Here is a 17682-nt window from a genome sequence, read left to right on the forward strand (position 1 = left end):
TTTCATTCGCTGCTTTTATTGTTGTTACTGTTTATTTTTTATTTTTAAATCAGCATGCTGTTTGAGGGACTAGGGTTCTTGCCAAGGACCATGAATATGAATGTCCAGCCTTGTTATGTTTTAGTGATGGAAGTTGACTTTCTACTGGCTCATACTTCCAGAATGCTCCCAATAAAGTCTTTGTTGGTTTGTTGTATTTCTAGGGAAAAATTTCAAATACATAGAAACGAATGGAAAACAATATAGGAAACACCCACGTACCTACAATGCAGAATTTAGAAATTAATAAATAATAAATTAACATTGTCCAATATTTGTTTTCATTTTTAAAATTGTGGTAAAATATCCATAACATAAAATTGACCACTTCAGCCATTTTTAAGTGTACTTTTCAGTGGCATTACATACATTCACGTTATTGTGTAACTATTACCACCATCCATCTCCAAAACTTTTTCATCTTCCCATACTGAAACTCTGTACCCATTAAACACTAACTCCCCATTCCCCTCTCCCCCTAGTCCTTGGAAACTACCATTCTTCTTTCTGTCTCTATGAATTTGACTACTCTAACTACCTCAAGTAAGTGGAATCATAGAATATTTGACCTTTTGTGGCTGGCTTATTTCATTTAGTGTAATGTTCTCATGGTTCATCCACATTGTAGCCTGTAGCCTGTGTCAGAATTTCCTTCCTTTTTTTTCAGAGATGTGGTGCTGTTTTTCTTATATATATAAATTTATTTATTTATTTTTGGCTGTATTGGGTTTTCATTGCTGCATGAGGGCTTTCTTTAGTTGTGGCGAGCAAGGGCTACTCTTCGCTGCGGTGCAGGTGCTTCTCATTGCGGTGGCTTCTCTTGTTGCGGAGCACGGGCTATAGGCATGCGGGCTTCAGTAGTTGTGGCACGTGGGCTCAGTAGTAGTGGCTCATGGGCTCTAGAGCTCAGGCTCAGTAGTTGTGGCGCACGGGCTTAGTTGCTCCGCGGCACGTGGGATCTTCCCGGACCAGGGCTCGAACCCGTGTCCCCTGCATTGGCAGGCGTATTCTTAACCACTGCGCCACCAGGGAAGCCCCTCCTTCCTTTTTATGACTAAATAATATTTCATTGCATGCATATAGCACATTTTGTTTATCCATTCATCTGTTGATGGACACTTGAGTCAGTTACTTCCGCCTTTTGGCTATTGTGAATATTGCTGCTATAAACATTCATGTATAGATATCTGTTTGAGTCCCTGCTATCAGTTCTTTTGGGTATATACCCAGAAGTGGAATTGCTGGATCATATGGTAATTATATTTTTAATTTTTTGAGAAAGCACCAAAATTTTTTCCACAGCGGCTGTACCATTTTATATTCCGAGACCAGCAGTGCACAAAGATTCCAATTTCTCACAGCCTTGCCTACACTTATTTTCTGCTTTTTTGATAATAGCCATCCTAATGAGTGTGAGGTGGTGTCTCACTGTGGTTTTGATTTGCATTTCCCTAATGATGTTGAACATGTTTTCATGTGTTTTTTCATTTTTTAAGAGAAATAAAACATAATACAGTTTAAGGCTCTTTTGTACTTTCCTTCTAATCTTCTTTGCTTCCCTCCATCCCCAAAGGTAGCGCTGTTAATGTCGATGTATATTCTTCCCATCCTTTTTTTATACTGTTATTGATCTGTATTTATAAACATTATATTGCAGTTTTGTTTTGAAGCCTAAATTGTATCTTGTGCTTTTCATTCTGCACCTGCTGTTTTTACTTGATGTGATTTTTTTTGAGATTTATATATGTCAATATAGTTCATTTATTTCAGCTGCTATATGTAGTAGTACTCCATTGTAGGATTGCCATAATTTATCTCTTCTTCTACTGATTGATTCTGTCTGTTGCTGCTAGAAACAGTGCTGTGGTGAGCATCCTTGTATTTGCCTCCTTGTGTTTGTGTGAAGCACAGGCTCCCCAAGGGTATACTCATTCAGCAGCTGTTTATCACAGACTTGCTAGTGACAGGCATTGTTTTGGGCAGTGGGGATAGTCAGTGAACAAAACCCTGCTCTTAGGGAGCTTATGTGAATTGGGATTATTGGATTCCAATGGAGTGTTTGAATCTTTGCTCACTCAACAAAAATGTATTGAGTCTCTGCTGTGACAGAGATGTAGGAGTGACCAAAACAAAGTTCCTGTCTTCACAGAGTTTATTGTCTAATGGGGAAGATAAAAAGACATGGTATGCTTGCAGGTAGGAATGAATGCCGTGAAGATAATGAAAGCAGAGGCTGGAGGTTTCTACTTTAGATGCACACTGATGGAAGGCCTTTCTGGTGGAAGGCTTTTCTGGAGAGGTGTTGAGTAGAGGCTTGAATAACGTAAAGCTGTCAATGACAGGGGAATGAGTCTAAGCGGAGGAAATAACAAACACAGAGACTTTGAGGAAAGAACATGGTTAGAGAGGAGTGGCAAGAAACTCAGTGTCCCTCGAGTGCAGTGAGCAAACAAGAGGCTGGTTGGGGATGCAGGAGCAGGGTCGGGAACTAGGGGTCAGATCACATAGGGCCTTTGCAGTCTCCCAAATTTTAGATTTTATTGTGTGATTAAAAGGTGAAAGATATTGTTGTTAGACCTTGCGCTTAGAGAGATAGCAGTAGAAATGGTGGAAGGTGATTAGATTTGGGATATTTTTAAACGTAGTACCCAGAATTTTCTGATGGATTGGATGTGAGATGTGAAAGAAAGGGAAGAAAGTAAGGATAACGCTACAGTTTTTGGATTGAGTCAAAATATCAACCAGTGGTAACTTTTACTCAGTTGGAGAGTACTAAGGAAGAACAGATTGAAAATTTAAGTTTGAAATGCCTATTAAGGATCTCAGATATTTGGCATTAGATACTAAATTACAGTCCAAAGCGATTATAGTAGTTATACTCTCACCAGCCTTATGTGATCTATTTAGGTGAATCCCAGATAGATCCCAGCAGGAGACAGCATGTCACACTCTATGGTGTTGAGATTCATTGACAATCAGTGCACTAAGGGAACCTGCTATTTAAAAAGAATACTTAGTTATTTTGTGTGAAAAGTCAATTAACTTGTGAAGTAAGTTGTAAGTTAGGTTTACTAAGTTTATGTTTTTATACCTTAAGTTTTTTTTAATTGAGTCTTACCTGTTTTTGTATTGTTTTGTTTTTAATTCCAGATGCTGGATCTGGAGTGGAAGAAGTGGAATTGAGCTGGGAAGACTATCTAGAAGAGACAGGGTCCACAGCAGTTCCCTACGGGTCTTTTAAACATGTGAGCAGTGACTATATTGCTTGACTTACTATATTTCTTTTCTTTGACTCACTGCACCATCATTAGAGAGTTTAGAGTTATTTTAAGGTAGAATACTTGAGAGAATTTGAGTGCTTTTTCTTTTTCCCTCCTGTTGCCACTTTTATTAAGAAAACTTGACATATTCTAAAACCCTTTTGGTTTTGTGTATTTTTTGCCACTCGATGCCAACTTGTCTTTTTTTGACCAGTCATGAATATTCCTTTATTTTGTCAAAAAAAAAAAAAAAAAAACCTCTTCAGTTGAAGAAAATGATTTATAGTCTGGTACAGGCAGACCTTGGAGCTGTTGCGGGTTCAGTTCCAGACCACCACAGTAAGGCAAGTATTGCAATAAAGTGCAAGTCACACGAATTTTGTGGTTTCCCAGTACATATAAAAGTATGTTTAAACTATACTATAGTCTGTTAAGTGTGCAATAGCATTATGTCTAAAAAAAAGTACCTACCTTAATTTAAAAATACATTATTGCTGAAAAATGCTAGTCATCATCTGAGCCTTTAGCCAGTTGTAATCTTTGTACTGGTGGAGGGTGTTACCTCGACGTTGATGCTGCTGACTGGTCAGGGTGGTGGTGGCTGAAGGGCTGGGGTGGCCATGGCAGTTTCTTGAAAAAAGACAACAGTGAAGTTTGCCCCATGGATTGACTCTTCCTTTTACGAATGATTTCTCTGTAGGTGCAATGCTATTTGATAGCATGTTACCCATAGTAGAAGTTCTTTCAAAATTGGAGTCAATTCTCAAGCCCTGCCACTGCTTTATCAACTAAGTTTATGTACTATTCTAAATCCTTTGTTGTCATTTCAACAATCTTCATAGCATCTTTACCAGGAGTAGATTCCATCTCGAGAAAGCTCATCCATGAGAAGAAACTCCTGGGACTTCCCTGGTGGTCCAGTGGTTAGGACTCCACGGTGCCAAGGCAGGGGGAATGGGTTCGATCCCTGGTCGGGGAACTAGGATCCCTCGTGCTACACGACGTGGCCAAAAGATTAAAAAAAAAAAAAAAGGAAGAAGAAGAAGAAACTCCTCATTTGTTCAGGTTTTATCATGAGATTGCACCAATTCAGTCACATTTTCAGGCTTCACTTCTAGTTTTCTTGCTGTTCCACCCCATTGGCAGTTACTTTCTCCACTGAAGTCCTGAACCCCTCAAAGTCATCCATGAGGGTTGGAATCAGCTTCTTCCAAACACCTGCTAATGTTCATTTTGACCTCTTCCCATGGATCACAAATGTAATTAAAGGCATCTAGAACGGTGAATCCTTTCCAGGAGGCTTTCAATTGTTAGATTCATCAGAGGAATCACTATAGCAGCTACGGCTTCATGAAATGTATTTTTTAAGTAGTCAGACTTGAAAGTTGAAATGACTTCTTAATCCATAGGCTGCAGAATGGATGTTGTGTTTGCAGGCATGAAAACATTATTAATCTTGTACATTTCCATCAGAACTCTTGGGTAACCAGGTGCATTGTCAGTGAGCAGTACTATTTTGAAAGGAATCTTTTCCTGAGCAGTAGGTTTCAACAGTGGGTTTAAAATATGCAGTAAACCATGTTGTAAACAGATGTGCGGTCATCCAGGCTTTGTTTTTCCATTTATAGAGCACAGGCAGGTTAGATTCAGTATAATTCTTAAAGGCCCTAGGATTTTTTCATGGTAAATGAGCACTGGCTTCAGCTTAAGCTCACCAGCTGCATTAGCCCCTAACAAGAGAGTCAGCTTGTCCTTTGAAGCTTTGAAGCCAGGCTTTGACTTCTCTGGCTATGGAAGTCCTAGATGGCATTTTCTTCCATCTTCTTCCAAGATAAGGCTGTTTCATCTACATTGAAAATCTGTTGTTTAGTGTAGCTACCTCCATCCATTATCTTAGCTAGATCTTCTGGTTAACTTGCTGCAGGTTCTACATCAGCACTCGCTGCTTCACCTTGCACTTTTATGTTATAGAAATGTCCTTTTTCCTTCAACCTCATGAACCAGCCTCTGCTAGCTTCACACTTTTCTTCTGCAGCTTCCTCTCTCAGCCTTAATAAAATTGAAGAGAGTTAGGGCTTTGCTCTGGATTAGGACTTGGCCTAACCATAAACCTGAATTAGTATATGGTGAAGGGCTGCCAAATATAGTAAAAATCAAGCATGGATATAGGAAGATGTTGAGAAGGGATGGCTATGACTAGCAGATCATGGGCAAAACTGGTAGAACTCAGAACTCTAGAGCAATGGTAATGTATGTCCAAGCCACTGGCAAGGGTTTTACACGACCAAGTTTGGCACAAAGGAAAGAGGGAAGACAGGGCCGAAGAAGGAATTAGAGATAAACCACATTTGCACCGAGGAAGAGTGTAAGATAGTGAAAAAGCCTTCCTCATGGTGCATGTCTGGTGGAGAGAACAGCCCCCACTATGGGAAAGGCACTAAGCTTTACCTGGGTCTTCTAGAACAAAAGCATCAAACTGGGGAAGGAATGTAGGTAGGAGAGGGGTAGGAATACATGCTGGAGCATCAGAAGTCCCCTACCGTTGAGGGAAGGTTAGGATCACTGAGAAGTTTCCACCCCCAAGACCAAGGGACACAGAATCTCACAAGACTGAGGCTGAATCTCAGAGAATGCTTGTCCCCCACTACCAAGTTAGAAAATTGTGGGTGGTAGAGGTCTGTTTGTGGGGGAGAGGCAAGAGTGTGGAGAGAGAGAGAGAGAGACAGTCACAAAGAGAAGTGTAGTTACAAAAGAGGTGTAGTCACAAAGAGAAGATCTAAATGTGAGGGTGGAGCAGCTAATGTTGAGGGAAAAAACCGTATAGCAAATGAGCCTACAGCATAAATACCAGACAGTGCTAGTGGAATCTGAAGCCTATGGTGCACTGTGAATAACTGTTAGCAACAATAAAACCCAAACACAGCTCTACTCCTAACTAGATTGACTTAACCTTCTCTCTTGAACTTAAGACCTAAGAAGAAACTTGCTCATTTCCGTGAGTAAATACTATGTGTCTCAGTCTTGACTGTTCTACCCAGGATGTCTAGCTTTCAACCAAAAATCATGAGAGACACACAAGAAGGCAGAGAAAAACAGCACACTGTCAAGAGGCAAAGCATTCAATAGAACCAGACTTTATGACCCAGATGTTTAAACTGTCAGAGAATTTTAAATAACTATGATTAATATGTTAGAGGCTCTAGCAGAATAGGTGGACAACATGCATGAACAGAAGAGAATTTCAGCAGAGATGGAAACTATTAGAAAGAATCTAATAGAAATGAAAAACGTGGTAACAGATGAGTGCCTTTTTCAGGCTCATCAGTTGACTTGACACAGATGAGGAAGGAATCAGTATACTTGAAGGTAAGTCAGTAGAAATCGCCCAGACTGAAATATAAAGAGAAAAAAGTGGGGAAAAAACAGACTAGAACACCCAACAGCTGTGGACAATATTGAAAAGAAAAAAGAATGTAATTTGTGTGTAATTGGAATCTCAGAAGGAGAAAAGAGCAGAGGTGAGGAAGAGATGTTTGAAGGGATAACGGCAGACAATTTTCCAAAGGAAAACAAAGATACTACACCACAGATCAAAGAAGCTCAAGCAATGCAAAACAGGATAATTAATAACAATAAAATGCATCCAGACACATCATATTCAGACTGCTGAAATCCAAAGGGAAAGAGAAAACCTTGAAGGCAGCCAGAGGAAAAAAAGACACATTACAAATAGAGGAACAAATATAAGAATTATAGTGAAATTTTTTGGGGAAACTATCCAAACCAGAACACAGTGGAGTAAGATCTTTAAAGTGTTGAAAGAAATGAACCTATCCACCCAGAATTCTGTCCTCAGCAGAAATTTTTTCCAGAAGTGGAGGAGAAATATAGACCTTTTCAGGAAAACAAAAATTAAGAGGTTTCATTATCTACAAAAAAGTATTAGGAAGTTCTTAAGGCAGAAGGAATTTGAAATAAGACAGAAACTTAGATCCACACAAAGAAATAATAGAAATGGCATAGATGTAACTAGATATAAAGTTCATTGTTTTCCTTATTTTTAGTGTCTCTAAAAGATACCAGTTTGAAACAACAACAAAAAAATGGTAGCAGTATATTGTGTGTTTACAGCATATGTAACTATAGTAGCACAAAGGATGGGAGGGAGGATTTGGGAGTGTATGGTTGTAAGATCTTTGTGCAACACATGAAGTGGTATGGTGTTATTTGTAAGTAGACTGCAATTAATTAAAAGATGCATATTGAAAACACTTCATTGTTAAAGGTTTTAAAAAAAATTAACTTCTTCCTCAATGTTTTACAACCACTAACATTCTCCATTTCCAGAACTTTTTCATCATCTCCCAACAGAAACCCTGTATTCAGGGTTTCTCCCCTGGGTGGCTCCTCCCACTCTCCTCCCCCAGCCCCTAGTAACCTCTATTATACTTTCTGTCTCTGTGAACTTGCCTATTGCACTTAGTGAAATCATACAATATTTGTCCTCTTATGTTGGCTTATTTCACTTAGCACATCATTATACTTTTAAAAACTTTTTTAGTGGTTGCCCTTGTTTTTGCAATATACGTTTACAACTAACCCAAGTTCTCCTTCAAGTAACACGTACCATTTCATGGATACTGCCAGTAGCTAATATCAGAGTGTTCCCAATTACTCCCTCCCAGGCCTTACAACATTGTTATCATTCGTTTCACTTACGCATAAGCTATAATCACCAAATAATTTGTTGCTGTTATTAGTTTGAACAGTTATCTGTTAGATATATGAATAAGAAAAATAAGATTTTATCTTGATTCTTTTATATGTTTATTATATATTTATTCATTTATTCTATTGCTCTTTATGTAGATCTAGTTTCTGACATATATCATTTTCCTTCTTTCTGAGGAATGAATGAATGAATGAATGAAGTTTCCCAGCCACGCCGTGTGGCTTGCGGGATCTTAGTTCCCTGACCAGGGATTGAACCTGGGCCCTCGGCAGTGAAAGCGTGGAGTCCTAACCACTGGACTGCCAGGGAATTCCCTGAAGAATTTATTTTAATATTTCTTGCAAGAAATATTACTGGCGACAAGGTTCCTCAATTTTTGTTTGAGAAAAGTCTTTATTTTGCTGAGTACAGAATTCTTAGTTGGTGTCTTTTTTCTTTAAGTAATTTAAATATCTCACTCCACTATTTTCTTACTTGAATGTTTTCTGAAGAGGAGTCTGATGTAATTTTTATCCTTGCTTCTTTATAGGTAAGGTATTTTTTTCTCCTCTGTCATCTTTCAAGAGTTTTTTCTTTGTTTTTCTGCAGTTTGAGTATCTTATGCCTAGGTATAGATTTTTTTGTGTTATTTATACTGCTTGGTATTCTCTGGGCTTCTTGGATCTGTGGTTTGGTATCGTTAATTTTGGGAAATTCTCAGTCATTATTGCTTCAAATATTTCTTCTATTCTTTCTCTCTTTTCCTTCCAATATTTATAGTACACTTATGTCACACTTTTTATAATTGTCCCACAGTTCTTTGGTATTCTTTTCCAACTTTCTCGTTCTTTTTTCTCTTTGCTTTTCAGTTTTGAAAGTTTCCATTGAAATTTTTTCTAGCTCACAGATTCTTTCCCTGGCTGACCCCAGTCTTGTGGTTGAGCCCATCAAGGAATTCTTCATTTTTGTTAGAGTGTTTTTGGTGTCTACCATTTCATTTTGATTTTTCCTCGGAGTTTCTAACTCTTTTCTTGCATCATCCATCTGTCCACTCTTTTCATTTAGAGCCCTTATCATATTAATCAGTTGTTTTAAATTCCTGGTATGTTACATCTCTGCCGTATCTGAGCCTGGTTCTAATGTCTGCTCTGTTTCTTCAAACTGTGTTTTTTGTCTTTTAGTACCTCTGTCTAAGTTTTTGTTGAAAGCTGGACATAATATACTGAGTAAAAGGAATAGAAATAAATAGGTCTTTAGTGTTTTATGTTTACCTGGATAGGAGTTAGGATGATTTTACCGCTTGTTGTAGCTATAGGTGTCAGAGGCTAAAATTTACTTTGGTGTCATTAATTTTGTCTCCCCTGTTTTACAGGAGCCCTCTTGATGTGTGGTGGTAAGGTGTGAGGAGAGCAAAAGCATTCTCTAGCCCTGTGATTTGGTCTCAGTGTTTTAGTGAACCTGAGTTGTGCATATCCTTTCCCCTATTTTGGAAGCTAGAGGGGGCTGGAGTTGGGTATTTCCCTTACCTTAGATCAGGAAAACTCTGGTAAAAGTTCTGGTAAAACTCTAGTTGGTTAGGACCTAGTAAATAGTTTTTCTTGAGGGTTAGTCTTGTTAAGAAGAGCAGAATGCTTCGGATGTATTTCACAATGCTACTTTATTCTTCCCTCTGCCAGAAGTACTAGGAGAGTTTTTTCTCTGATCTTCATTGTGAAAACCTGGTAGGACTCCTGGGGGGTAAACTCAGAGAAGACCTTGGGCGGCCCTGAGACTGGGCCCCCATGGAGTTTTTACCTCTCAATCTTGTCCATATTGAGCCTCTAGCAATTCATTAATTACAGTTTGAGGTTTCCTACCCTGGTTCTAGTCCTGCAGAGGTTTCTGCTCTGTCTAGTATGTTGTAATTCTCTGTATCTGTCTGTCTGTCTCTAATTTTGAGCACAGCAGTTTTGCCCTGTGACCTCAATTCTGTGCTGGATCTAAGAAGAGTTGTTGATTTTTAGTTTGTTGAGGTTTTTTTTCTTCTTAGGACAGGAGTTCCAACATCCAAAAATCCTTACATGTCAAATTGAAAACCAGAAGTCCTGTATTGTTTTTCTGTTCTCTATTTTATTTATCACTACTCTAATCTTTATTATTTCCTTCCTTACGCTAGCTTTGGGTTTAGTTTGCTCTTCTTTTTCTAGTTTCTTAAGAAGTAAAGTTAGGGTGTTGATTTGAGATCTTCCTTCTTTTTTAGTGTAGTCATATATGGCTACAAATTTCCCGCTTAATGCTGCTTTTGCTGCCTCTCATAAATTTTTATGTATTTTGGTTATAATTTGTCTCAAAGTATTTTCTAATTTCCCTTGTGATTTCTTCTTTGATCTATTGTCTATTTAAGAGTGTGTTTCATATCCATGTATTTGTGAATTTTCTAGTTTTCCTTCTGTGATTGAGTTCCAGTTTTATTTCATTGTGATTAGAAAAGATACTTTGTATGATTTTTGGTTTTTGGCCTAAAATTATGGTCTATCCTGGAGAATGTTCCATGTACATTTGAGAGGAATGTGTATTCTCTTGCTGTTGAGTGGAGTGTTCTCTATATGTCTGTTAGGTCTAGTTGGTTTATAATCTTGTTCAAGTCTTCTGTTTCCTTTCTGTCTGATCATTCTATCCCATATTGATTGTAGGGTACCAATTTGTTTAGAGATCAGCACAACCTTGATACCAAATCTAATAATATTTCAGGAAAGGAAAATTACAGAGACATGTCACTCATGACGACTAATGCATAAGTAGCGTACAAAATAATACCAAACTAAATGTAGCTATATTTAAAAAGGATAGTACATTAATAACAAGTCGATTTTTCCAGGAATACAAGATGGCTTAAGTGGCTTAACATTTGAAAATCAATGAGCATAATTCACCATAGTAGTAGAATAAAGGAGAAAAATCACATTATCATCTCAATATATAAAGAAAATTATTGATAAAATTCCACATCCACTTACGATAAAACTCTTAGCAAACTACAGATGGGAATTTCCTTAATTTGATGAAGTGTATCTATAAAAAAATCTACAGCAAACTTTATTAATGGTAATATGATACATCTTTCTTTTTAATATGGAACAAGACAAAAATCATGCTGGTTAACATGATTTCTGTTTGATATTGTATTGGAGGATCTAGCCAATATAATGTAGGAAAAACAAAATGTATAAGAATTAGGAAGGAAGGGAAAAGGTCATTATTTGCAGATGAATAAAATAATTTACAGCTATATTATTAGAATTAATGAGTAATTTTAGCAAGATTTTTAGATACAAGGTCGGTATAAAAAACCTCTTATTTCTATATACTAGCCGCAAACAGAAATGGAAACTGAAAGATGTGATTTACAATAACATAAAAAACATCAAATAGCTAGGAATAAAATGTAAGAAATATTTGCAAAGAAACTTCAAATCTTTATTTATATAAGTTAAAATGAAGGAATATACCTGTTCATCTATTGGAAGACTCACTCTTGTAAAGATGTCAGTTCTCCCCAAACAGATCTGTAGGTTGACTGCAACCCAAGTCAAACAGCAAAAAAAAATTTAAGTAGAAATTGACAAACTGATTCAAACAAGTAAAACCTGACCCCTCCCTAATACCACACACAGAGATTAACTCAAGGTGGATATTAGTTCTCAATATAAAAGGCTTCTAGAAAATAATATAGTAATATATCTTATGACCTTTACGGATAGGGAAAAGTTTGTTTAAAAATATAGAAAAACCATTAACTTTTTAAAGGAAAAATATTGATGAATCAGAGTATATTAAAATTAATAACTTCTGTTTATCAAACATCAAGAAAACGATATTTGTAATATAAGTAATTGACAAACTGATATCCAGAATATTGACTCAATTAAAAATTGGCAAGAAATTTAGGCATTCCCCAGAAGAAGAAATATAAATGGCTAATAAATAAAAAGGTTATCAACTCTATTAATAATCAGAAAATGCAAATTAAAATTACAGTGAGATAATATAATACGTGTTTCAAAATGGTTAAAATGAAAAAGGTAGAAAATACAGTAATGTTGGTTAGAATGTTAAGGCAGAAGAATTTCTTGTATACTACTGGCAGAGTACATTGGTACAGCCACTTTGGAAAATATTTGTCTTTTTATTATAGGAATCCATGTAGGTATGCATCAAATGACATACAAAACTATTCATATAATTATGAGAATATTATCAGTAGTCTTCCAAAACTGTGACCTGCCCAGAGTGCCTACTATGAGGAGCATTAGAATGGATAAATTATGGCATATTTGTATAATGGAATACTATACAGGAGTGAGAAGACATAAAGTACTGTTACATGCAACAGCACAAATGAATCTCATAAGCAATGTTGGGCAAGAGAAGCCTCACACAGAAAAACATTCATACTGCATAATTTTGCTAACATAGTGCTGAAACACAGGCAGTGTTAAACTGTAGTGTTATAATTCAGGGTAGTGATTACCTTTCAGGAGTACAGCAGGTTAGTGATTAGAATGGGGAGGAATTTTACACAGAATGCGGACTTTCCCTCTCTGGCCTCTCCTTTCCAGGAGCCCCCTCACTTTCCAGTGGTTATAATGCCACATTGCACTTAGTTGTCATGTCTCCATCGTCTCCTCCAGTGTGGGACAGTTCCTCATTCTCTGTCTTTCATGGCCTGGATACTTTTGAAGCGCATATCATATACCAGTTATTTTGTAGAATGTTTCTCAATTTGTGTTTGGGTTTTCTCATGATTAGCTTGAGTTTATGCATTTGGCAAGAATGTCATAGAAATGATGTGCTTTTCTGGTATGATATCAAGGGTATATGATATTGATGTTTTAGGACTGGTGATGTTAACTTTGATCCATTAGTTAAGGTGGCGTCTGCCAGATTTCTTCACCGTAATGTTACTGTTTTCCCCTTTGTGACTAAGAAGAATTTTGTGGAGAGAACCTTTGAGATTATGCAGATATCATAGTCGTCATAGTCATTTTGGCATCCATACCTCTGATTTCAGATCAACACCACAAGATTCATTCTGCTTTTACCTTCTTCTTTTTAAAAATTTATTCTATTTTATTATTATTATTATTTTTGGCCGTGCCGTGCGGCATGCAGGATCTTAGTTCCCTCACCAGGGATTGAACCCATGCCCCCTGCAGTGGAAGCGTGGAGTCTTAACCACTGGACTGCCAGGGAAGTCCCATTCCCCTCTTCTTATTTTTACTTCTTTCTCCCACAGTGAGAAACCTGGCTCTCATTATCCATAATATATTTATTTAATTTTAGTATACACATACAGGAGTTCCAGAATTGCAGACCCCTAACTTTGTGACCATATAATTTATCATCTAAACTAGGACACTTTTGAGAGAGATAAGAGACATTATTATTATTCAAGAATAACAGGTGTAAACACAGACTGTTTAGGGAAACTGGGAAATATGGCTCCCTTTGTATGGTACATATTATACTAATTTATTATCAATATAACTTATTTTTGTCCTTTACCTTTTCCAGCTTCATAAATTTTCTTTTGAATGATCGAGAAATCACTCTTGAAAACTTAATGTGTTGAAGGTTGTTAAAATGGTGAACATTCAGTGATTTGTATACTTAATAGAAAGCATATTCTGTAATCATAATAGCCTGCTTCGGTGGAATATTGAGTTCTCTTAAAGCTCCTTCAGAGTCAGATGGAACAGAGCAGCATTGCTAGTCCCTGTTTTGTTTGGATCACTCCTGTGAGTTAGAATTGGAATTTCTCAGGTTTCCCTTGAGAAGATTTTATTGCATTTAGTGCTTCAGAATTGTAAGTCTTAAAGAATGTTGGCCAAAGAAGTATTCATTTGAGATGTTTTTCTGGTGGTTAATTATATTTCCCTGTTCAGGTGGACACACGTTTGCAAAATGGATTTGCTCCTGGGATGAAACTGGAGGTGGTTGTGAAAACCGATCCTGAAACCTACTGGGTTGCCACCATCATTACCACCTGTGAGCAGTTGCTCCTCCTCCGCTACGATGGCTACGGGGAGGACCGGAGAGCAGACTTCTGGTGTGACATCAGGAAGGCTGACCTCTACCCCATTGGGTGGTGTGAGCAGAATAAGAAGACCCTCGAAGCCCCGGAAGGTAATGCGATACTTCGTATCAAGGCGTGATGTGGTATTGCTGTAGGAAAATTTGGGCTGTCCACAGTCTTAAGGTTTTCAGTTTCCCAAGCACATAAGTCTTCCTAACTTCTTTGGGTTAGCATTTTGAATGACAGTATTTATAAGGAATAATTTATATTTCCCTTTAAAAAAATTATATTCTGTGCTCACTAAGCCTGAGGCTTTTATGACATTCATAGGAAGCATCTGTTGCTTATAATCCTGTAGGTCTGTGAGGCTCTCTTAAGTTTGAGACTTGTAGGTCTGGTTGTCTTTGAGTACTTTGGGCCAGATTGATTCTCTTTCTGATTTTATCATCCTCCCTCCTATCACCTACAAGCAATCTGGGACCTGTGAACCCTTAGAATAAACCAGGTGAAGCTCCCTTCCAGGAAAGAGCCCTACTGGGAGTAGAATCCAAATTAAGTAGGACAGAGACAATAGGACAAAAGAAAGAGAAGGGTCATATAAATGTGCAGAAAGGAAAGACAGACCTTAAGAAAATTCCAGACCTTATATGCTTTACTTTCAACTTTTTATTTTTTTATAATTTCAGATTTACAGAAATACTTCAGATTTGCAAAAATACTATAGAAAATTCTTGGGGACTTATTGCCAACTTTCCCCAAATGTTGGCATTTTACCACATTTACTTTATCCTCCCTCCCTCTCTCTTTCTCTCTCTCTCTCTCTCTCTCACACACGCGGCTTTTTTAATGAACCATGAGAGTCAGTTGTACATGTGATGTCCTTTTACTCTTTACTTCTAAAAACAAGGACATTCATGAACACTATAAAATAAAATCAGGAAATTAACTTTGATATAATACTGTTATTTAATCTGTAGACCTTGTTCAGTTTTTATCAATAATGTTTTTATAGTAAAATGTTTCTACAGTAAAAGAAAATCCTAGATCATGTGTTAACATTCATTTGTCATGTCTCCTAAGATTCCTTTAATCTGGGACAGTTCCTCAGGCTTTCTTTGACTTTCATGACTTTGACATCTTTGAAAGGTACAGGCCAATTTTCCCAGTAATGTTCATTATGTCCTGGGTTGAGTACTGTTCATTATTCCTCATGTCTTTTCCTTGTCCAGGATTCAGTGCATTTAGCTGTCATATCTTTTTAGTTTCCTTAACCTTTCTTTGTCCTTCTTGGCATTGACGTTTTTGAAGAGTACAGGCCGGCTCTTTTTTAGAATGTCTCACAATTTGGATTTGTCTGATGTTTACTTAGATTCAGATTGTGCACTTTTGGTAGGAAAAATGCAGAAGTGATGCTGTGTCCCTTCTGGTGCATCATATCAGGAGACACATGCTGTTGGTTTGTCCTGTAACTAACTTGTGATATTAACTTTCATCACTTGATTAAATTGGTATATGCCAAGTTTTTCCACTGTAAAATTCCTTTTACTGTTTTTAATTAGTAAGTATCTTGTGGGAAGATACCTTGAGATTATGTAAATATATCATTATTCTTCAAACTTCACCCACTATTTTTGGCATCCATTGATAATTTTTATCTGAAACAGTTATTATTCTCATGATTACCAAATGGTATTTTCTAATTCCTTCTTCATTTCATAATTGGCTTTCTACTATAGAAAGAGCTTTCTCTTTTCTACCATTTACACACATGTATTTATGTATGCATGTATGCATGTGTGTATTTATGTATCTATGTCAGTATAGACTCATGGGTATTATTTTATTCAATGGATTATAATCCTTACTATCATTATTTATTTTGATGCTCAGACTGTCCTAGATTTGGCCAGTGGACACCCCTTCAAGCTGGCAAATGTGTCCTTTGCTATGTTCCCATTATTCTTTGAGTAGTTTCTTGTTCAGGAAACTTTTCCCTGCCTCAGCCCTGAAATCAGCCATTTCTCCAGGGAGCCCTAGGTTTTTTTGTTTTGTTTTGTTTCATTTTGTTTTTTGAAGGATGGTATTTAGAAATGGAGTTAGAGTCCTGGGTTATCGGTGGGCTTCTAGCTTGCCATTAACATTCTATGAAAAAACATTGTAAGAGGAAGCTCTAGAGACATGAAGCTACCTGGCCCACTATCGCATCTTGAGAGTATAGGAAAATTCACCTCATTTAAACATGAACAACAGAAAATGATTTCAGTTGAGTCTCATACAAGGTCCAGTTAGTATAATAAAAAAAAGAGGAAAAAAGGGTAGAATAAAATCCTTCCAGAGAAACATAACCACAAAAGTCATGAACACTGTATCAAACAGAAATGTAGTAACAGTGATAGAGCAGTGAGAAAAATCATAAATAAAATTTATAAAAATTACAAAAGTGAGAAGATTTGAAAAGAAAAAGATTTGAAAAGAAAAAAAATAGAAGGTAGGCAAGAACTAGAAATTTAAAAATACTAGAAATGAAGATTAAGTTAAGATGAAAAAAGGAGTGAATCAACCATGAGTAATATCTGAAGAGAAATAGAAGATGAAAAAGAGGGGAAAAAAATTTAAAAAAGAAATAAAAAGAACTTGGAAAAAAATATTAGTAATATAGGTTGGCAAAAATGGTTCAAGATACATAAAATAGAAGTCCCTGAAGATGAAAACCAAAGTAACAAAATAATAAAATACTGTAAACTAAAATTCAAGAAAACTTTATGGAAATAAAATAGGACTTAAAAATACATATTGAAAGGGTTCACTATGTACATGGGGAAATAAAATGAGAACAGCTAAATCAAGGTGTGTATTGAACTCTAAAGCAAAAAAGGATCCCTTAATCTTTTAGGCAAAAAACAGTAAGTTTTTTGAAAAGGAAAGAAAACAAGATGGTCATCAGACTAATTGACAACAGTGCTTTATGCCGAAAGACAATAGGGCAACATTTTTAAGAAATTCAGTGAAAGAAAACATGAGGCCAGGATTTTATTTCTAGCCAAATTGAACATCAGGTGTAAAGGCCACATGCAAACTGTTATGAAGATGTAAGGATTCAGGGAATATTGTTCCCATGATTTTTCCTTCCGAAGAAATCCACTAGAGAATGAGGTTCAGAAAAATCAAATGAGGGCTTCCCTGGTAGCGCAGTGGTTAAGAATCTGCCTGCCGGGCTTCCCTTGTGGCGCAGTGGTTGAGAATCTGCCTGCCAATGCAGGGGACACGGGTTCGAGCCCTGGTCTGGGGGGATCCCACATGCTGCGGAGCAACTAAGCCAGTGTGCCACAATTGCTGAGCCTGCGCGTCTGGAGCCTGTGCTCCGCAACAGGAGAAGCCGCGATAGTGAGAGGCCCGTGCACCGTGATGAAGAGTGGCCCCCACTTGCCACAGCTAGAGAAAGCCCTCGCACGGAAACGAAGACCCAACACAGCCATAAATAAATAAATAAATAATTTAAAAGAAAAAAAGAAAGGCTGCAACAGAAAACTTCTTTAAAAAAAAAAAAAAAAAAAAAGAATCTGCCTGCCAATGCAGGGGACACGGGTTCGATCCCTGGTCCGGGAAGATCCCACATG

The 17682-nt window shown here is 37.1% G+C and overlaps 1 protein-coding gene across 9 annotated transcripts in view; it reads left to right on the forward strand.

Moving 5' to 3' along the window:
* Nucleotides 1–17682, forward strand: part of SFMBT1 (Scm like with four mbt domains 1) — a 138745-nt gene that overhangs the window by 81347 nt on the left and 39716 nt on the right. For all 9 annotated transcript variants that reach the window (XM_082348159.1, XM_082348162.1, XM_082348157.1 and 6 more), the window contains 2 exons: nt 3190–3284; nt 13935–14175. In XM_082348159.1, coding sequence (XP_082204285.1) covers nt 3190–3284; nt 13935–14175 — 336 coding nt within the window. The remainder of the gene's footprint in view (nt 1–3189; nt 3285–13934; nt 14176–17682) is intronic.

The sequence above is a fragment of the Balaenoptera borealis genome (assembly GCF_965194805.1).
Source record: "Balaenoptera borealis genome assembly, chromosome: 12".
In the NCBI taxonomy this organism is placed as follows: Eukaryota; Metazoa; Chordata; class Mammalia; order Artiodactyla; family Balaenopteridae; genus Balaenoptera; species Balaenoptera borealis.